The sequence below is a fragment of the Halichoerus grypus genome, chromosome 1 (assembly GCF_964656455.1).
Source record: "Halichoerus grypus chromosome 1, mHalGry1.hap1.1, whole genome shotgun sequence".
Classification (NCBI taxonomy): domain Eukaryota; kingdom Metazoa; phylum Chordata; class Mammalia; order Carnivora; family Phocidae; genus Halichoerus; species Halichoerus grypus.
Genome location: NC_135712.1, coordinates 119,351,538 through 119,374,162, shown reverse-complemented (window position 1 = coordinate 119,374,162; position 22,625 = coordinate 119,351,538). Strand labels below are relative to the sequence as shown.

The 22,625-nt window shown below is 47.4% G+C and overlaps 1 protein-coding gene across 1 annotated transcript in view; it reads left to right on the top strand.

The window, feature by feature from the left end:
* The window catches only part of CLSTN2 (calsyntenin 2), a 610,129-nt gene that overhangs the window by 488,150 nt on the left and 99,354 nt on the right, over positions 1 to 22,625 (top strand). The window contains exons 6-8 of the mRNA XM_078071189.1: positions 6,140 to 6,325; positions 17,392 to 17,640; positions 22,339 to 22,460. Of these exons, the coding sequence (XP_077927315.1) occupies positions 6,140 to 6,325; positions 17,392 to 17,640; positions 22,339 to 22,460 (557 nt within the window). The remainder of the gene's footprint in view (positions 1 to 6,139; positions 6,326 to 17,391; positions 17,641 to 22,338; positions 22,461 to 22,625) is intronic.

Below are 22,625 nucleotides of genomic sequence, written 5' to 3'. Positions count from 1 at the left end.
GAATTAAAAAGGTAATAAAATGCTCTGACTTTGTGAGACTAAAATATAGTGAATGGAAAGGGGTCAGCAATAAAGGAAGAGAGAGGATTCCTTGTATTTGTAATTGAGTTCAGAGAATTTGTGGCTTTGTTTCTTTTTAAATTGTGCCTGTGTGTAACTGTTTTTAATTGGAGAAGAGAAAGCCACATAAGTTAATCCCTGTTAAATTGTGTATGGGCCTATCACATGTGGGGCACGGGGCTAAGTGCTTTGCATTTATTATCTGATAGAGACCCTCTCAACGGCCCTGAAATAGGTTCCAGTATCACCAGCGTCTGCATGCGTGTCACCTGTGTTTGCCTGCTCAGGCAGAGAAGGAGATGACTGGCCCACGGTATGTGGCACCAAGTGGGAGAGCTGGGATTCACACATGGGTCTGAGCCCAGGCCGGGGTTCCTCCTTTTAGGGTGGTTAATAACTATCCCCATTCAGCAGATGCAGAAACTGAGGCTCTAAAAGGTTTATTCAGAGCTACACAGCCAAGAAGTGGCAGAGCCGGCCTTCAAACCTGAGTCTGTCCAGGTGCAGAGTTAACACTCTTGCATTTAATTAAATTGAATCGAACTGAATTGAAGTGGATTCCCCATTGTGTGACCCCGTCAGAGGGGGCCTTCTGCATGGATTGATGATCAGGAGTGTTCTAACGTTCTGAAAATGAACACCAGACCTAATCCAGCTGCCAAATGACCTTTTCAAAGCAGAATCTGGATACTTCATGCCCTCACTAAACACTCATTGATGACTCCTCACTAGCTGTAAGGTGAAACCCAAACCTCTTACCCGGCATCCATCATCTGACCTCTGCTTACCTCTCCAGCCCCTCTCTGCCTCCTAACCCACCCCCAGTTCAGATGCACTGGGATGGCCATGGAGATAAAGGTGCTCACTGCTGAGCAAAAGGACCTCCCTACCTTCTCCCAGTAGGAAAGGAAATCTCTTGGTGCCCAAATCAAAGTCATCCACCTCTTGGAGAAAGTCTTAAAAGATGCCAGATGGTTGACGCCCGCAGAGACTGGCTAGAGTGTCAGCTGCCTGCACGATCCCGTGCAGGGGGAGCCCCTTCCTCCCCTCCCACTCTCCAGCATCCTCACATCCAGCCACTCACCTTGTATGAATCCAGACATTTCCTAGAACACCTGATGCCTCTTCAGCCAAGACCAGGAAGAGCAGGAGGCCCGTGAGCATGCACAGTGAAGGAATGAAGGGTATTTTGACACACCTGTGTCTTTCCTTTTCCTGCTTCGGTGTCACTTCTGCATACAGAAGTGGGACAATTCTGAATGTCTTGGATTACAAGAACCCCCAAAGCCTGTGTTTTCCAGAAGTCTCAGATTCGCTTTTCTCCACCTCCAGGCATCTAATAGGAGAGTTCCAAGTGGCTAATATTCTACGGATAAGAAAACAAATTTAGCGGGAGTTATAATAAAATCATCACGTTTCTAAATCCTTAACCCATGGAGAAGGAGTTTAATTCTTAAAGGCATTCACTGTTCGCTTTTCCAGGAATACTTACGAGGTAATTGTTTAACAAAACAAAAGGTAGCTGCTTCCTTTCTCTTCACTTAAGAAAATAAGTGAACCACACTTCATAAACTAGTCTCCAGGTCCTTTATACACTGGGAAGATTTTGTTTCCAAGCAGGACAGCTCGGAGAAGTCTGGGAAGCTTGTGAACCAGGGAGCGGGACATTCCTATGGTGAGGCTTCAACAGGAAGTTTGCCGTGTTGGGCTCTTAACCTTAAATGCACATGGCAAGCCCATGAGGAGGTATCGCTAACTCAGACCTACAGGTGAGGCAGTGGAGGCTCAGAGATAACTCACTCAGCTTTGCAGAGGTCACATGACCCACATTTAGAGGAGATGAGATTCAAGTGCAGTCCTGTCCAGTCTCCAGGGTTAAAGCAACCCCTGTGCCCCCACCAGCTGCCCTCAAGGTCAAGCAGTGATGAAACTGACAACACTCCTTGATCCTTTGCCAACATCAGAGATTATGACTTTTCTATATTTATGTATTTATATATATATATCAGTATAAGTTGAACATTCAAAAATGAATCTGTAAAAATTACACTTGTTCTCCATCCTGGCAAATCCTCAGAATCATGGCAGAGCTATGGTAAAAGAGCTGCATGGCCTTGGGCAAGTCACACCAGCTGTCAACCGTGGCTTTGTCATCTGCACAATTAAGATAATAATCACTGGGCTGCTGGGAGGATCAAACAAAAGAATAGATGTATAAGTGCTTAGCACCTTGTAGGTGCTTCATAGTTGTATATCCTTTGTTTCCTGCAATAAGTGCTATTGAATAAATGATAAGTTAACTGTAATGCATCTATTGAACATAACCCTTGTGTTTGGTGCTAAAATGAGTCTGCATTTAATCCCCTCCCCCAAATCCTGGGGGGTAGACAACACTTATTGTTTACATAAGAGGAGACTGAGGCTCAGAGAGGGTAAATGATTTGCCCAAAGTTATGCAGGCAGTAGTAGGGGTGGGATTTGAATTCAGGCACACTGAATTTAGAGGTCAAACTTTTACCCATCTTGCTATCCTTCCTCCAGGAAATGAGGATGAATAGACATTTCACGTGACAAAAGCTGAATGTGATGACTTGCCTTTGGCTCTCTTGATCCCCATCTCAAACTCCTTCTGGGAAAATGAAAGCTGTTTGTGTGAACTCCCTACTCTGTCAAGGACACTATACTCAGAAAGCTTCATCGATTTCTTTTACTATATGGTTACAATTTTGCCTGCTCCTTGTGAACCCTCAAAAGCAAGCCTGGCGAGGTCACCAAAGCAACTGCAGATGTGATGTTCCCTAGGCTCTTTTGTACCTGATTTCTTCCTGAAGAGGCCCTTTGCCCCCCAGCCAGAGGGTGGTGAGAGGAGCGAAAACTCTACCAGGCCTGGGCCTCCACTGACCTTCGCTCATTATTTATTTTCTTCTTTATTTGCACTCCTTCCAAAAAGGATTTCAGGTGGAATGTTATCAAAGATAACCAGCAAAATATCTAGGTACCCACAGCCCCACAGAATAAAGGGAATCAATCCCACTGATGTCTTGGGCTTCTCCAGTGAAGAGGCTTCCAGAAGGAGGTGATATGCGAGGACCTTACACCAGCAGAAATAGCAGAACGTCAAGGACTGGTGCCACGGGGCTCACCCCATGGCCCCCTGCACAAAACCACTTTCTCCGTGTTCCTCTCTGCATCTTTAAGAGAGGGAAGGTCCAGGGAAAGAAGGGTGAGAAGGGGAAGGGGAAGAGGCCTCCTCCTGGATGCCATTTCTTATTATCGGGAAGTAGATTCCTCCATCCACAATTCTGGACTGCCTGCCTTGCTGAAAACAAAAAGAACCCACATGTTATGGGCTGCTGTCGGGATGGGTGGTTCTGCAGGACTGAGGGTAGGATTAGGCAGGGGCAGTACCTGAGAAGTGCAGATAGGCCACAAGTGCTGTCTGGGGCTCAGGGAAGCCTGCCATGGCAGCAGTCAGGTCAGGGGTCTGAGGCTCCCCAGATCCACCTGGCAAATATTCCCTGCGCTCTGACCTCAGCGCAGAGGGATCAAAAATAAGCATCACAATCCCTGCCTTTGAGGAGCTCCCAGTTGCTAGGGGAGGCAAGCATACAAATTAATCCCACAGGATTCATTCACACTTTCTACCAGTATCAAGTGAGCATCTAACTCCATGCCAGCCACTGGGCACAGGGTGTGATGGGGATTCAGAGTAACCATGAAGCTTAGAGTCTAGTGCTGTGTCTAATGCTGAGGATGCCATGGAGCACAGACGAGCTTATCTACCAAGACGAGAAATTCGGAAAGGTTGCGTGCAGTTAACAAGACAGAAGGGGATAAGAAGGGAGCTCTGTATAGAGGAAACATCATGATCAAATGCACAGAGGCATGAAACAATGGACCTAAGACACAAGGCTGGCTGTGTGTGGACTGCTTATTACAGCTCTGTGACCTTCAGATGGACCTGACAAAAAGCCCTCCTGTTCTCCAGCGGTTCATATTAATTGAACTTGGGGCCTCTGGAGCATGATTTAGAGCAGCTCCATGATCTCATCCTCCAGAAGGGGATGGGCTAGTCCAGACACAGCTCCTCGGGGCTGTGAGGAAAAGCATGCAATTAGGTCCATTCTCTTTCACACGAAGTCCCTCCCATCCAAATATCATCCAGTGGTAAGTTCCTGGTGACCAACCTCACTGGGTGCAGTCTCTGCTCATGGCCTGCCCTGAGAAAACCCCAAAGGGGTGGCTGGCTGACATGGGGGTTCAGACCTAAACCCAGATTCCATGGTTATCTGGAACATGGCAGGGTTGCTGTGCAGGGAACACTCTCCCCTAGGACTGAACATCTCCTTCCTCTCTTAGAACAACACTGATTGAGGCCCTACCGCATGCCATGCACACATGGAGGCCCTCAGTCCTCACCCCAACACTGTAAGGTCCCTCTTTTATTGATGAGGTGCCTGAGGCTTGGAGACCTTCATTAACCTGCCCAAGAACTTCCTGACCAGACAGAGTCAAGCCAAGATTGCTGGGCATCTGCTTCAAACCCGCTTCACTGAGGCTTCCCACGCACATTTATACTTGACATGCAGACCTCAGCTCAGACAGGAACTCGCTCCATCTAAACAGCCCCTCTCTGTCACCACTTTTCCTTTTCGAGGCTCACCCTCTCAGATAGAACAGCACAGGCTGCCCCCCAAGCCACCCCCACCCCCGTGCCAGCTCTGCAAGGCGGGAACCTTTCCCGCCTCCTTCACTGCTGTATCCTCGATGCTCCAAACAGAGCCTTGCACATGGAAACCCTGAGCACACGGCTGCTCAGTGGACAAAGGCATCTGGCCCCTGCACTGGAATTGCTCAAGATGGCAGCCAGTGGCCCACTGGGCGCTTGCAAAGAACACTGACCCACAAAAGCCAGACTTTCTCCGTTTCTCATAGGCGAGAGCAAGCAATTTCATAGATTTTTATTTCTGTTCCAGCAAAAGGATAACCTCCTAGCAAGGTTCTATGTGACAAACATTTGGGATTCATCAACTGCTGGTATCCATATGTCACGTTCCTTGATTCTACCCAGCAGTCTGACTGAGGGCTGCACAGACCTCTCAGACGTGCGTCCTCACAGAGCATGGCGTGCTCACTGCTGTCAGCAAGCGCTGTGACCGGTCACGATGAGCGTTGCCTTGACTCTCCCCTGCCTTTCAACTGCTGCTGTGGTTGTTCCAGTCAATCCATGTGTACACGCCCTCTTGGTGTTTATTTTCATTGACTGCTCTATTTTGTGTGGTGCCATTTTGATTGTGGTTTTGTTCCTCTTCAACGCTTTATCATCTCCAAATTATTTTTCCACTAAAAAAAAGAACCGATAAACCCATCGGCCCTACTTAAATGGGTCACAGTCCTGAATGCTTGAGAAAGAATCCCGCGCCCCACCTCATGACCCCAAGTAACCCTGAACTACCATGCTCTCTTGTTTTGCGACAGAATGTACGCGTTCCTAAAAATCACCCCACTGGGCAAGATGGGAGAAATGGGACGAGCGGCATAACACTCAAAAATGTCATCAGTGATACATAAGAAAGAGAGAAAGGAAAAAAATTAGCACGGTTTTACACAGGTTAAATGGTTAAGAAATAGAGAAGTCCTACAGTGAATTTGGCACCTCACCTTGAAGAGACCGGGTGTTTGCCCGTAGCAGAGGACGGGGGAGGGCTGCAGCTGGGGCAGTACTGTGATGGGGGGCTGGCAGGGGTGCTTTCTGAATGGAAGGCACTCTGTCACTGCGGGGGCAGGTGGATGTGGTTCATAACATACAGCGGACTGCATGGCCACTAGATTTTGAGGTGTGTACACGTGCGTGTTTTGTATCTTCCTGCCTGGATCGGCTCTGTTGGATGCTGTTTTCTCTCTTCCCCTAGTGTTCTCAGGAAGGAAATCTTGCATAAGCAAATGTGAAATTCCCCTTATCCTCAAAACGTTCCCCAATATATCAATTATGTTAGAACAGATGCACATTTTCAGAACAAGTGTTATGGCAGAACTGGCCAATCCCTGACTGACTTTCATCTTTTCCTTGTTGATTCAGACTGGACCAAGAGGATTGAGTATCAGCCTGGCTCAGGGAGTGTGCCGCTTTTCCCCAGCATCCACCTGGAGACGTGCGACGGGGCCGTGTCCTCCATCCAAATCACCACGGAGCTGCAAACCAATTACATCGGGAAGGGCTGCGACCGGGAGACCTACTCTGAGAGATCCCTTCAGAAATTATGCGGTAGGTTTCTCCCTGTTGGGATTGTTTTTTAATTAATTGCTTTTAAATGATTCATACAAAGCGTATCTTATATTAGGAAAGAATGAGTCCCTCCCAACCGCATCGGCATCTGTAACTCCTGGATGAATATTGAGTTTACTTATTATGGTTAAAGAGTCAGAGCTAGGAGGGGCGCCTGGGTGGCTCAGTTGGTTGAGCGACTGCCTTCGGCTCAGGTCATGATCCTGGAGTCCCTGGATCGAGTCCCGCATCGGGCTCCCTGCTCGGCGGGGAGTCTGCTTCGTCCTCTGACCCTCCCCCCCTCAGGTGTTCTCTCTCTCTCATTCTCTCTCTCTCAAATAAATAAATAAAATCTTTAAAGGAAAAAAAAAAAAGAAGAGTCAGAGCTAGGAAACAAGGCCCAGAGAGGTGCTACACAAGGAAACAGCTTCACGAAGCACCGACAGGGTGCACCTGCCACATTCTTCACATGCATCGCTTTGTTTAACTCTCTCATCTTCATTGTCAGGAGGCTGTTACTCATCCCATTTTAAAGATGGAAAATTTGAGGCCCGGAGAGGAAAAAATGGCTGGTTCTAGACCCTAGTTAGAAGGTGGCGGAGTTGAAGGTACTTCTACCTGAATGCAGGCAGTTGAGCTCAGCAGCTGTGAAGGCAGGCCAGGCCGGGGCAGCTAGAATGTCAGTCTCTCGAGTCAGCCTGCAGAGTGCTCCACATACTGGGAATGGTCCCCTGTGCATGGCAAGCAGGACCGTTGAGGTGTCGATGGGCCTTGGGGTGAGGTGGACCACATACGTTTCATTGCTTTCTCATTCTCTCCAAGAGTATTCAGGAACTCACATCTAGGTCCCCAGCTATGCTGTGGGGAGCTTTGAAAAGAGCTTACTCTTTGACTAGACCTGTATTTGGGGGTAACTCCATCTCCACAAAAGGAAAAGGAGCCTCTTGAACACAGTGCAGTTCCTGAGCACCATCCACTCCTGGTGGGCCCTCCACGACTATGGCTGGGGCAGTTTTCCTCCCTCACCATTGCTGTGCACATGCGCACACACACACACACACACACACACACACACACACCCCTTCACCCATGCTGCTCTTGCCCAAGGAATCAGGTGAAAATTTTAGAAGTAAATGTGAAGTGGACCCTACTTCGGCCGTGTCCCATTTGTCATGTCACCAGGCTGTCAGGAAGGCCTGTGGGGACACAGGCTTCTCCAAAGCTATGCAGTAGGTTGGGGAGAACACCACAACTTCAGGACTCCAGACAGCCCCCGCAAAAATGGATGCCAGGGGCCTCCGGCGCTCTGCTTCATTCGTGTGCAAGAAGCCATCTCCGACGACATCTTACTGTGAATGAACATGCCATTTCGCTCCCCGTGCACCTGGATTATAAGTCAACTCGACCCCGCACAACCGTGGGTTACAGTCATTTCCTAAACTCCTCTGGGTGAGAAGGAGATGATGGAATCAGGTTGTTAAAGATCAGATGGGCCCAAGGGCACACACTTGTGATTTGATTTTGAATGTTGCTGGGGAGAGATGAGGAGATAGGGAGAGGGAGAAGGATTTCTTCTGAGGGAAGAAACTTTAGAGCAAAATTGCATCTGGTTGTTAACACCGCTCATTCCTTCTGGGCTGCCGGCATCACCTTGCAGGAAGGCAGGTAATTCAGTGAGGAAAGCAACTTTCCCCCAAGAGGTCAGCTTACCTGGTTCCAGGAGACACTCTTTACGGGGAGGGGGGTCTCTGTGTCTTTCTGGTGACATTCCTGGTAGGAGTGCCCACCGCACTGTGGGGACCCTATCCGAGTAAACTGACAGGCAGGGCCCCTCCTGCCTCCTTGTCAGGAGTCTGAATGTTGAATTCCATGGAGGGAGAGAGCTCAGGAAAAAAGGGCGGAAGCAAATGAATGGAACCCAGATGCGCATCCGGTGCTGGAGTGGGCTTCAGAAGGAGGCGGCCCATCAGGTCCGTGCTCCCTCTGCGAGGGAGATGCAGGCTGGATGGCTTCCAGAACAGAGTCTGGGTTATCATTCCTGATCCTGTGGGGCAGCTTAGGTTCAGGACAAGCTTCCATGTGTTTTCAGCGGATGGTAGACAAGTTGCTCGCAGGCTTTCCCAACTAGGGAATGGCCATGACACTTTCAGCATCGGCAACCAGGCATTTTTCATCTTCCAAATCTTTATTGACTTTGGATGGAAACAGGGAGACCAATTAGGATGTTATTGCCATGGTCTAAGCAAGACATAATGAGTTCTGAACCAGGGGAGTGGCAGTAGGAATGCATTTAAGACAGCTTTAGGAGGCAAAATCAGCAAGCTAATCAATGATGGATTAGCTGTCAGGAGTGAGAAGGAAGGAATCTAAGATGACTCAAGTGTAAGCATCTAACTGGACAAGGATGCCACCGACCAGAAGTAGGAATCCAGGCACGTGCAGATTTAGGGACTACAAGGACTGGTCCCTGGGGAACATCCAGGTGTGGGTGTCCAACGCCTGCCTGACTCTGGACACTTCCGAGGACCTGCCTCCACCCTGCCAATCCATTGTTGTAGCCAGTTTCTTCCTGATGTTCCGCCTCTTCTTGGCCAGGACACCTCCTTTGTCCCTATGCCTGGCTGGTTCTCATCCCTAAATCTTTGCTCATGGTTTCTTCCCACCAGAATCTCTCCCTGCTTTGCTGTTCCAAACCTTTCCCTTCAGCAGTATTCTCCTGGCCTTTGTACACCAGGGAGGCTATCCTGGGGGTGCTTCCTGGATGCCTTTGAGTTCTGGTATCTCTTCTGCGATACCATAGCTATGCGGTGACCCAGGCAGGGGTGTCTCTGTGGAGGGGCATTTTGCGTGTCTGGTCACTGCCCACCTGCTTCCTCTTCTTGCAACGCCGGCTCCATTAGGAGCAGACAAGAGCTAGTTCAAAGCCCATTGTCAGGAAGGACCTTACAGGTGCAGCAGCTTTTGAAACAGCCTCTCTGGGCCCACACTGAGATGCCTGCATTCTGCCTTGAAACAAAAATAATGCAGGACCCTGAACCCGTGCCCCCTTGAGCTTGTAGAACATAGCCTCAGCTGGTCTGCCACTAGCCTCACTCTACCTAAAGCCAGGTTTCTTGGAGAAATTCGGCAAACTGCTTATCACTTCCTCTGAATTCAGAGATTCAAGATGAAGGGCTCTGTCCTCTCAGTCCCAGCCTTTCCAGAAGTGAAGTGTCACAGAATTGCCTTGAGTATGAAATGCCCCATGAAGCCCTGAGGAAGACCTCTTGGCCAAATTAAATTTGACATTACTGACAGCCCCAGGAAGGGCACACTTCGATGCCCCTAAGTCACTACATATTATAGTAAATAGAAAAGCAGTCCGTGACGCACATGCCTTTCCTGGCATGGAGGCCAGGGGCTGTTCCTCCTCGGGATCACAGGGCTCCTGGCAGCTGGCTCGCTGCTCCATATACGCCGCCCGGGGCAGCTCTTTTGTGTGTGGAGTCAGGAACTACAAGGGCAGGTCCTGTTGAAGGAAAGGCCACAGAACGAGAGCATACTATTATACCAAGTGGTTGATCTGTCAGAGCATTCCAGATCACCAGACATTAAGTTGTGCTCAGGATATATGCACTTGTGAGCCCTGGAGATTTTCATAGCTGATTTGTTCATTCTTCATTCATTCATTCATGTATTTTCTGGGAAAGACATGTTTTTAAAAAAAGTTAAGAACTTGGTTTTCTACTAACCATGAAGCTTGACAGAGCTCATCTTCATTCCAAATCACAGTCAGAGGTGTTTGTACCCCTAGAATTGCTCAAGTCCTGGAAGCTATCAGCAGCTTCTCCAAGATACCTCTGCAAGGCTGGAGCTTCCAGGCTTGAGTGTTGGTCCCCTAGACTCTTGGAGAGCAGAAAGGGGCCTATTGCTTTAAGGAAAATTGGCGCACATCTATCAGGACTCAGATTAAATCCTTAATCATACATAAGCACGGGGCCGCATACACTGACTCATGGAGGACGGTAGGCAGGGAGCTTCTCGGTGGATATGCTGATTCCCTGGTGTCCTCTGAGCAGCTGCCTTATGGCGTGCCTTCCCATGTTGGGTAGAAGGTTTTTACCTGCAGTGCCCTTGCCCATGCTGGTCAGCAACTGGGTATCCATGGCCCTGCTCCAGGAGCCTGGCTGACCACCCCTACACCAGAGCCCAGCTACTCTACATGGAGACCCAGGTTCCCCATTGCAAGACCTTGCAGGAACCCTTGTCTAGGATTCCAAAGGTGGAATGACACTCTGGTTGTAGGTCAACAGTGTGTGAGCTCCTGAAAGGACGTTAGAAAGTCCTCCCTGTCCATGATGAAGGCATGCCAAAAAAGAAATGGGAATCATAGCCTCTGATGTCAGTCACTTATGTGGATTATCAGGATAGCAGGTGACACTGCAGTCACAAATGATCCTAACATCTCATTGGCTCAAAATAACAAAGGTTTATTGATCATTCCTACTGCATGTCCTTCTTGGATTGGCTATGGCTCTCTTCCATGTGGTTTCCCACTGGAATCTAGGCCAACAAACAGCCTTTATTTTTTTTTTAATTTTATTTTATTATGTTAGTCACCATACATTACATCATTAGTTTTTGATGTAGTGTTCCATGATTCATTGTTTGCGTATAATACCCAGTTCTCCATGCAATACGTACCCTCCTTAATACCCATCACTGGGCTAACCCATCCCCCCACCCCTCTCCCCTCTAAAACCCTCAGTTTGTTTCTCAGAGTCCATAGTCTCTCATGGTTCATCCTCCTCTCCTATTTCCCCCCCTTCATTTTTCCCTTCCTACTATCTTCTTTTTTTTTTTTTAACATATAATGTATTATTTGTTTCAGGGCTACGGGTCTGTGATTCATCAGCCTTACACAATACACAGCGCTCACCATAACACATACCTTCCCCAATGTCCATCACCCAGCCACCCCATCCCTCCCATCCCCCACCACTCGAGCAACCCTCAATTCGTTTCCTGAGATTAAGAGTCTCTTATGGTTTGTCTCCCTCTCTGGTTTCATCTTGTTTCATTTTTTCCTCCTTTCCCCTATGCTCCTCTATCTTTTTTCTTAAATTCCTCATATCAATGAGATCATATGATACTTGTCTTTCTCTGATTGACTTATTTTGCTTAGCATAATACCCTCTAGTTCCATCCACATCATTGCAAATGGCAAGATTTCATTTTTTGTTTTTTTGATGGCAGCATAATATTCCATTGTGTATTTTTATATGTGTGTGTGTGTGTATATATACATATATATATACATACCACATCTTCTTTATCCATTCATCTGTCAATGGACATCTTGGCTCTTTCCATAGTTTGGCTATTATGGACATTTCTGCTATAAACATCGGGGTGCACGTACCCCTTCGGATCCCTACATTTGTATCTTTGGGGTAAATACCCAGTAGTGCAATTGCTGGGTCATAGGGTAGCTCTATTTTCAACTTTTTGAGGAACCTCCATACTGTTTTCCGGAGTGGCTGCACCAGCTTGCATTCCCACCAACAGTGTAGGAGGGTTCCCCTTTCTCCGCATCCCTGCCAACATCTGTCTTTTCCTGACTTGTTCATTTTAGCCATTGTGACTGGTGTGAGGTGGTATCTCATTGAGGTTTTGATTTGGATTTCCCTGATGCTGAGTGATGTTGAACACTTTTTCATGTGTCTGTTGGCCATTTGGATGTCTTCTTTGCAGAAATGTCTGTTCATGTCTTCTGTCCATTTCTTGATTGGATTATTTGTTCTTTGGGTGTTGAGTTTAAGAAGTTCTTTATAGATTTTGGATACTAGCCCTTTATCTGATATGTCATTTGCAAATATTTTCTCCCATTCTGTCGGTTGTCTTTTGGTTTTGTTGACTGTTTCCTTTGCTGTGCAGAAGCTTTTTATCTTGATGAAGTCCCAATAGTTCATTTTTGCCCTTGCTTCCCTTGCCTTTGGCGATGTTTCTAGGAAGAAGTTGCTGTAGCTGAGGTCGAAGAGGTTGCTTCCTGTGTTCTCTTCTAGGATTTTGATGGACTCCTGTCTCACATTTAGGTCTTTCAACCATTTGGAGTCTATTTTTGTGTGTGGTGTAAGGAAATGGTCCAGTTTCATTCTTCTGCATGTGGCTGTCCAATTTTCCCCACACCATTTGTTGAAGAGACTGTGTTTTTTCCATTGGACATTCTTTCCTGCTTCGTCAAAGATGAGTTGACCATAGAGTTGAGGGTCCATTTCTGGGCTCTCTATTCTGTTCCATTGATCTATGTGTCTGTTTTTGTGCCAGTACCATACTGTCTTGATGATGACAGCTTTGTAATAGAGCTTGAAGTCCGGAATTGTGATGCCACCGGCTTTGCTTTTCTTTTTCAACATTCCTCTGGCTATTCTGGGTCTTTCTGGTTCCATACAAATTTTAGGATTATTTGTTCCATTTCTTCGAAAAAAGTTGATGGTATTTGATAGGGATTGCATTAAGTAGGTAGATTGCTCTAGGTAGCATAGACATTTTCACAATACTTGTTCTTCCAATCCATGAGCTTGGAATGTTTTTCCATTTCTTTGTGTCTTCCTCAATTTCTTTCATGAGTATTTTATAGTTTTCTGAGTATAGTTTCTTTGCCTCTTTGGTTAGATTTATTCCTAGGTATCTTATGGTTTTGGGTGCAATTGTAAATGAGATCGACTCCTTAATTTCTCTTTCTTCTGTCTTGTTGTTGGTGTATAGGAATGCCCCTGATTTCTGTGCATTGATTTTATATGCTGCCACTTTACTGAATTCCTGTATGAGTTCTAGCAGTTTTGGGATGGAGTCTTTTGGGTTTTCCACATAAAGTATCATATCATCTGCAAAGAGTGAGAGTTTGACTTCTTCTTTGCCAATTCGGATGCCTAACAAATAGCCTTTATGTAGAGCACTGTGTATCTCATGCACATGGAAAAGACACGTGGAGAACCGCAAACTGGCTCTTAAAGCTTCTGCCCATGGTGGGGGGCGCCTGGGTGACTCAGTCGGTTAAAGCTTCTGCCCTAAAATGACATGTCACTTGCACTCACATTATATTGGTCAGAGCAAGTCACATGGCTAAGTGACATCAGTGGGTCAGAGAAGCATGTGAGAACAGAATGCTTTCCACCAACATGCAGCCCTAGTACAGCGTTTGTCAAGAGGGCCTCCCTGTCCTCCCCTGACACTCTTTGCCACTGACCTGGTCCACCCACCAAAGGTAAAGATTTTCTACCGGGTCCCTAAAGGTAGGACCAACTTCTGTTTGGTTCATTGGTGCCTTCTCCCCACAGTGCCTGACATAACCTAGACGTTACATAAATATTTATGGAGATAACAAGGAGTTGACATTGCAATTGTGAGAATACTCCACAGAATGAGGCCTGTGTCTTTGGTTACAATGGTTCCTCTCCCCTGAGACCCTCCCACTCATTCTTGCCCTGTTGTAGACCATGAGGAGGCATGACCTGAGGCTCCATGTCAATCACTATTACCACAGGCTCACCTCAAAGTGCTAAGGACACTCTGCCCTGACCGAAGTCATCCAGAACTGAATGCAAGCCCTGCAATTAAGAAGTTCAGTGCCCTCAGGCAGTTCATTCTACAATGTGTCCTGAAATCTGCCTCATTCACCCCATCTTTATCTACTTGCTGACTCAGAGAGGCTTCCCCACGCTAGGGCTCGGGGACCTTGAATCACACCTCAACTCTGGTTCCAAGCTCCCCCCACTCAAGCTACAACTGCTGTGCACCAGACCAGTGTGGACTCTAAGCAGCCTGAAGGGTCCCAGAGACCTTCGCAGAGATTCCCAAGGAGCTTCTTAAATCCACCCTGCGTGCAGATGATGCTGTGCCATCTTTGCAAGTGATGGGTCCTGTTTACCCACAGCTTTCCATGAGATCCCTTGAGGAGAGGAGAGAGAGGAACTTTGGGAGAAAGTAAATCTCTCTCAGTTTGTTTAAGTGCACGGAGAAATGAAATACAAGCTGCTAAGTTGGGGAAGTCTGCACCATCTGGTTCCTTACAGCTTGATGCTTTCTGGTAGGCAACATCTGTGGGTTAGGCGGGGTGGCCTGCCACTCCTCTCACCACGGAATCAAGGAAGTCTGCATCAGTGGCCTTACCAGGGCACATGCTGTCTTCAACGTGCCTCTCTGCAGACAGCCACCTGTGTGGGGAGGTGGGATCCCAGGGGACTGTGCTGTGTGCTTGGAAGACACCATATTGTGCGGTAGAATGAACATTAGCTGGGAATCTGAGAGCTGGGCCTGCCTCTAGCTAGCTCAGGGGCTGTGTGACCTTGGTCAAGTCGTTTCCCTTCTCTGGGCTTTGTTTTCCAATTGTAAAAAGGGGAGGAGGTTACAAGATTTCCCTTGAGCTTCACTGAGGTGGTGCCATGGGAGGCATTAGGCTTTGAAGCTGGAAAGCCCTGCAGATGGGCCCGCTCACTAGCTGGTTATGATCCTGGGCTCACTGAGCCTAGGTTCTTACCCGTAGACTGGAATCACAATAGTATTTACCACATAGAGGAGTAACGGAGAAAAAGCACTGTTGTATTTAATTCAGGTCTGGTGCTCAGTGCCCCAAAACTGGTTGCTAGGAAAATAATAATAATGGTATTGGTGGCAAAGCTGGCTCCCACCTTTGCTCCGGCTCTGCTAGACTGCATTGGCTTCCCTGGCCTGAGCAGGAAGTCAGGAGCCCTGAGCACTCAGCCTGCACCTGTCTGGCCACCTGAAATTTCAGGAACTGACACTGTCTGAGTGTGCCAGTTACCGGGCTGTCTGCGAACTGGACAAATCCTGGCATCAGAGCCAACTTACCTATGGGTCAAAGAAGCAGTTGCCATGTTGCATTATTCTGGGGGTTCTAAGACAATGAATTTGCTCCAAAAGACCACCTATCTTCCACTCCTAAACCACCCCCAAATCTCTACCTGCTACCACCTAGATACATTTATTTCTTTCAGACACTTTTGGAGGGTGATTGCCCTTAAGGCTTTGTTAGTCATTAAAATATTAGTGTGAGTCAACTTATGAGATAAATAAAATGGATACCAGACAAGGCCGCAGGGGCATGGGATGAGAACAAGTAAATACTGAGGAGAGGGGTGGGGCCCGGACATGAGGCTGCCTGGGCAGGCACACCTGAGCATTGGGTAGATGGCTAGAAGGACCTCATGGAGGCGCCGGGTGGGAGAAAGCACAGTTATAAATGTTGATGGAGTGCCTGCTGTGTGCCGGGCCTGGCCCCAATTCCCAAACCCTAGGAAATACACAGGTAGACGATGCAGTCAGCACCGTCCCCGCATCCCCCTTGATAAGCATCAGCTGCAGGGCGATCATGAATTGGCAGATCGGAATCCCCCGCCCTCTCAGACGCCACAGTTCCTGGAGGCCTCTCCCAGGGCGAGCCTCTCACAGCTAAACACAGCAACGGGCTCTAAGGATACCTGTTTCTCACATAGCATAAATTTCTATTGCAAACCGATGGGTGCTGAACCCTAGACTTGATGACCTGCTCCAAGACTAGAGGGAAAACTGGCTGGTTAAGCGTTTTCAGAGAGGTATATTCATTTCCAACATGGCACCTTCCCGAAGGATTCTCAAGGGCCATTTTAACTGTGGATGTTTGTGGAAGCTGACTTTGGAACCCAAACCTTAGGTGAGATGAGACTCTGATATACAGAACTGAGAAGTCCAGTGATCTCTGACAAAGATCAGGTAACGCACACAACTACTGTCCATTAAACCCATCAGCCTCTGTGACTGCCTGGCCAGTGTGGTCCTGGGAAAGCACTGACTCCCCGCACCAGGCACACCCTAGACTCCCTGACTCTTATTCCCTGACAATATCAGCAAGCCCTGGCCCTTATCCTTCCCTGAAGAGCCAAGTCCTGCTCCCCTGCTGGCAGCAGAGATCTTCAGCGGGAAGTCAGTGGATGCCCACGGGTCCCCTCAGCTGAGGCATCCAGTCTTCTCTGCGAGGCTGGCCTCTCCTGCCCACCTGAGCTCTGCCCTCCACAAAGCTGCTGGTGTGACCTTCCTAAGATACAAATCTACCTGTGACACTTCCCCTGCTTCAGGTTTAGTGCTCGTGCCTTAGCCTGGAATCATAGTGGTAGTGAAAATAATAATCATTATAAGGATAAAGTCACAGGTAGCATGAGTGAGTATTCGCCATGTGGCCGGCATGCTGCTCAGGCTCTTACACAGGCTCTCATTCAGGCCTCACGACCCACTGGGAAGGGAGATACCATGGCAGGAGCTGGAGAGGCAGAAAGGCTAAGGGACGTGCTCACAGTCACAAGGCTAGCAAGTTGTGTTGCAAGGCATCAAATTGAAGTTTGAGGACTTCTGAACCCATGTTCTCTCGACCTCTGTACCATTTGGCCTAAACATAATGCTTGTAAAAGAAAAAAAGTGTGGTGAGTACAAAGTGGCTCACACTCCTTCCCATGGCATCAGGACCTAGAACTTTCCCCAATCACAGCCCTGATCACACGGCGTCACAGCTGTCTGTGCACTTGTCGGCTCTGAGCTACCCCAGGTCAGGGACTGTGCTGATTCACGTTTACACCACCAGTGCCTAGCAGGGGTCTTGACACGTGGTCAGCGCTCAATAAATGGCTCATAGGTTAATGGATGGATGAATGCATGAATGAATTCATTGATCCACATCAAACTCTGGCCTTCTCCAGGAAACTTCCCTGCTTAAAAAAGCCCCCCCCCCCATTCTTGTTTCCCGAAATTCCTCCAGCACCTTTTCCTTGCATAGTAGTTCATTGCATCTTATCTTGTCACATGCAACATTTTTGTCTGTAAGTTACTGATGCCTTCACCTCTGCAGACCATAAGGAACTCGGGGAGGGATGGCATTTGGCCCTTCTTTTCCTGAGTCACCTTGCTGAAGGTTGGCTCAGATCTTGAAGCAACTACACTGAGTAGTTCATCCTGACCCAGGAGCAGAGAATAGAAGGCGAGGACATCCACTCCGTGAGGAATAACCCTTTGTTCTTTCTGGCCCCCGTGCCCCGCAGGAGCCTCCTCTGGTATCATCGACCTCTTGCCATCCCCCAGCGCTGCCACCAACTGGACAGCAGGGCTCCTGGTGGATAGCAGCGAGATGATCTTCAAGTTTGATGGCAGACAAGGGGCCAAGATCCCCGATGGGATTGTGCCCAAGAACCTGACAGACCAGTTCACCATCACCATGTGGATGAAACACGGCCCCAGCCCTGGTGTGAGAGCCGAGAAGGAAACCATCCTCTGCAACTCAGATAAGACTGGTGAGTCTGCCCGTTATATCCCGGCTGGTTAGGCAGGGACACAGCCACCCACAATGTGGGGGGAAAGCCAGAGCGTGATGGCGTCCTGGGAAACTATTCTCGTCTCTGGTTTTCTGGCCGCTGATTTCCTGGACTGGAGGTTGAGCGGGACCAGGAAAGGGGGGAAAGTAGACGCACAGACACAACAATTGCAAAAGCTGGGACTAGTACTTTTCAAACCAGGTTCTTCAGAACCCCAGCCTCCCCAGGAGTAACTTAGGGCTGCTGCATACGAGGTGGGAGTTGGGGGGCAGGGAGACTTCATTCTTCCTTCAAAGCAGCAACACCTTTGCTCTATTATATATAAGTAAGATTTCCAAAAGTTTATTTTCAATGAAAAGGTCATGGTAATTTTCCCAAGTCACTGCCAAACATAATCACGGTAGCTAACTTTTGCTAGGCATTTCCCCCATGCTAAGCCTGTGCAAGGCAGTTCACTGCTTGGTGGTTAAAAGCACGCTACCACTTACTGGCGATGTGACGCTGGGCAAGTTGTTTTACCTGTTTCTCTGTGCCTCACTTTCCCCCTCTATAAGATGGGCATTCTAGCATTATCAACCTCACAGCGTTTTTAATAGGATTGCAGGACTTACTGTATGTGTGGTGCTTTAGAACAGTGCCTGAACCATAAGAAGTGCAATCTGTATTAGATATTACTGTTCTAGACAGTTTCTCAGATCTCTACAAACAATTTTAGGAAAGCGTTATTGTGTTTCCCATTTTAAGGATAAGGAAACATCCCTGAGAGGTTAATAACTGTCCCAAGTTATATAGCCAGTAAGGATCAGAACCAAAATGTAAGCTCAGATCCAGCTAACTCCAATCCCGTGCACTGGTCACCACATCCCACATGCGCGCGCACACACACATATGCATGCACACACGCGCACACACGTGCACACACGCGCACACACATACACACAAATATTTGGATATCCTATGCAAATTTTACAACTCTATCTTAAAGTATAATTCCACAGTTTCCTATTTCAAGCGCTGCTTCTGTTAAAATACCAAAATAAATAATAGCCCCAGCAGATGCCGCAATGAGAAGGCAGGATAGAGTGGCGGACCGCTCAGCCTCTGCCGCTGGACACCAAGGTTCGTTTCCCAGCCTTGCCACTCCAAGCTGTGGCCTTTGAGGAGTTGCTAATCTCTCTGAGCTTCAGTTCCCTTGTATGTAAAGTGGGGGAAATAGACATGAAATAATGTATGAAGTCACTCAGCATCAGATATAAAATCAGTGCTCAATTTATTTACTTGATGGTGTTACTATCAATAAAACTTCTGGTTTTATTCCACATTATGCTACTCCCAGGACCCCACATTTGCTGTTTTAATCACACCTTACAGTACGTGTTAGCATGTTTCTAGATGTAGAAACTGAGACAGAGTTGCCTGGCTTTCATTAGTCATAAAGTAAGTCTGTGTCGGATCGGTTATGCCAAGGATGCGTTTTTCTGGGACCTTCATGCAGGAAGGACCTCGCAGACGTGCATGAGATCACACCGAGGTTTGGGACCGGGTTCAGAGCTCAGCGCACGATCCCCGGAATCCCCCTGCAGCTTGGTCCTGGCAGTGCCCGGCAGGGCGCTCCCCTCACGATCCCGAAGCCGCATCAGTGAGACAAGAGCTTAGGACCGTATATACCAAGGCAAAGCGGCGCGGGCTGGGGTTCGCCGCCACACACACAGAGTCCCTTCTGAAATGTATCAAATACCCTGGCAGGCAGGTCACACAGATTTCAATGTTCTTGCTTACAGAGGAGGAAGTTGAACCATGAAAGTTTGAAAGACTGGCCCAAGGGAACGCAGCCGATTACCCAGAGCAACAGGCTGGGACCTGGTCCTTGGGCCTGAGTTCCAGGCCTGTGCTCTGGGACCAGTGGTGCTCAACCTTGCTATACAGCAGAAAAACCTGGCACTTTCATAAAAACACAAAGGTGCCAGGGCCCCACCCCAGCGCAGGAAGTCAGAGTTTCTAGGGGATTCTTTTGTGCAGCCGTGCTGAACATGCTGCCTTAAATGATGATGCCTCGTTGTCATCAGAACAGACTACCCCACGGGCATGTCGGCACCTGGAGTCAGCACGACCTGGCACTCCTCCGCCTTGGCCTTGGCTCAGAGCAACACTTGACAGGCAGCTCAGCACTGGCACGAAGAAGATAAGGAAGCTTCCTCTAACTACTTTGACTTAAAAAAAAAAAAAATCTATAAGTACCTGCTTGCCCTAAATTTAAAAAATATCAGGAATAAACTTTATTTATAAAATAAAGCTTTATTAGGCTTTTATATATTCTCAAGACATGTTTATATCAGAAAACCTGAAAAACACAGAAAAATATAAAGGAGACTACACAAATTCCCTAAAACCCTAATACCTAAAGCTATTTCCTGATTACATTTGGCATATTTCATTACCAAATAAAATCTTATTTTTATTTCTATGTATATGTGGAATGTCCTTACAATTTTCACCATTTTTATAATACATGTGATACCATTATGTTCCCTGTTTCTTCTATGTAACATATACAGATCATTTCTCTTCATGATAAAATATTCTTTAAAGATATGAATTACATAACAATTCAAAATTCTGTCATGGGGCTTTATTATTTCATTTAACTGGCTTCTTTTTGTTAAATATTTAGCTGCCACAAAGAACACCAAGGGTCATGAAAAGAAATGAAGTGGATTTCTGAGTGTACCATGTCTCTAGCCCACTAAAGAAACCAGTGACCTCAGTGTGGACGGTGACTCCAGGAATCCAGACAAACAGAGGGAGAGGGAGGGAGAAATTTCCTAGGCTGGAAGATGCTCCAGACCCCCATTCATTCTTCTCATTCCACTTCCTCACCTACAACCGCTCCTGACTCCAAATAAAAATAAAGGGGGAAAAGTCCTTCTTTCTATGTTTTTCTGACAGTAGATAATAGATAATGGAAATCAGTTGAGCAATTGTGAGGGGAATAAGAAATATTGAGTAAAATCCCCATAATCAGGCCACAATAAGAAATATTGAGTAAAATCCCCATTTTATCAGTCCAAAGGCCGTGTGGCCACCCAGACATTAGCCTAGGCCAACCCTGCCACACTGGCAACTGCTTTGTACAAACTTCCTCGTTGTATCAGTTAAGATGCTTTTAGTTATAAGAAATAGGAAATACACATCAAACTGATATCAGATGATCAAAGAAATCAAAATAATAAAGGAAATGTAGAGTTCTTGTAACTGAAAATGTCCAGAGCTATGACAGCTTCAGGCAAAGTGTGATCAAGGGTTTGGCCCTTTTCTCTGCAATTTCTCAGATCTGCCTCCATATATGTATTGATTTCATGTTAGCAAACAGGGCTGCAGCTGCCCCATGCCTCCCAGTTATATACTACAACTTCTAGAAAGAAAGTGTGTCTCTCCTATTTGCTTTCTGATAAAAGAGAGTTCTTTTTTGGAACCACTCAGAAAAGCTCCCGCATCACTAGCTTGAACCGAATCACTTTCCTGACAGAAGCGCTGTGGCTGGGAAAAGGGCCTGTGTGGCCTGACTTGGGCCTGGGTCCTGAACCAATCACCATGGCAGGGAAACCAACCTAGCCCAGGCCTAGAAGTGGGATTGGTATTGATTCCTCACACTCAAATCTCAAGGTTTATACAGGATGTACAAGAATCAATCTCATTATCCTATTCCCATGATTCATTAGGACAATCTAGCATCCCTGTCATGACACAAGGCTAAAAAATTCTCCCAGAATCATCCGAAGATACAACTCCACCCAAAGTCTGTCTGACTCTAGGGCCCATGTTCTTTCTACGACAACAGGTCACCCACTCATCCATCTGTCATTTATGGAGCACGCACCTCGTAGTAGATTTCGGTGTATGCTACTATGTAGTATATGATGTTGAGTTCTCTGAGTATTGGTCAAACAGCTCCTCCCCTCCCAACGGCTATTATCTTGTGGCTGCCGGACATCATGACTGGGACCCATGATGCGAGATTTCCTAAGCAGAAAAGGAAGTCTTTATATCAGAGGAGGAAAACATCCCATCTGTTGTGTATGGGGACAGAGGTATTTATTCATTGCTTTGGACAGACACGGAACTATGACTAATGCTGAAAAATCAATGTGTCCCCTCCTCCTAGCAACTACATATGAAACCGCTTCCCCTAACTGCACACAATAAGGTAGAGGAGACATGTTCTGTGGTCACCATTGTCAAGCCTGAAGAAATGAAACATAAGCCCAGCACTCTAGGAGAAATCAGTTGTGTTAAAGAAGCCCAGGGTAGCTGACGTGATTGTCGGAGAGCCCCCGTAGCCTTCTCAGAAGTATTTGTACAAAAACAAACAAAACTCGTTAACCTACATAAGCTTTATCCTAGGTCTAATGCAGTATCTGAGTATACGTTCGGTTGGTATTTCAAGCCCAAATGGCTTCTCTGCAGAAGTTTTGCTTTCTTGAATCTTTGTCTTCCGTTTCAGTGAGCTCCACCATGTGTGTTCTAGAACATTCATTAGATCTGATTGTAAAAGGGGAAACTGGAATGCCCATTCCTTCCCCCTTCGAGGGTGTGCTCAGTGATGTAGCGGGAAGACCCCTCTGGCAGCGACGGATGCAGGCATTCCATAAGCACTCAGCTCCTCTCTGTGCTTTGCAGAAATGAACCGGCATCACTACGCCCTGTATGTGCACAACTGCCGCCTCGTCTTTCTCTTGCGCAAGGACTTCGACCAGGCCGACACCTTCCGCCCCGCAGAGTTCCACTGGAAGCTGGACCAGGTATGGCACTCAGCTCACCCCTCACCCCTCACCCCAGCACCCCCCTTTGCAGGGGTGGTAGGTGTGCTTCAGTGACGGTAGCAGTGAGGAGGCACCTCAAAGTTGTGCTCGCTTGCTGAGTTTGGGAAAATCAGCTCAGGGAGACACATAGCATCTTAAAGTCAA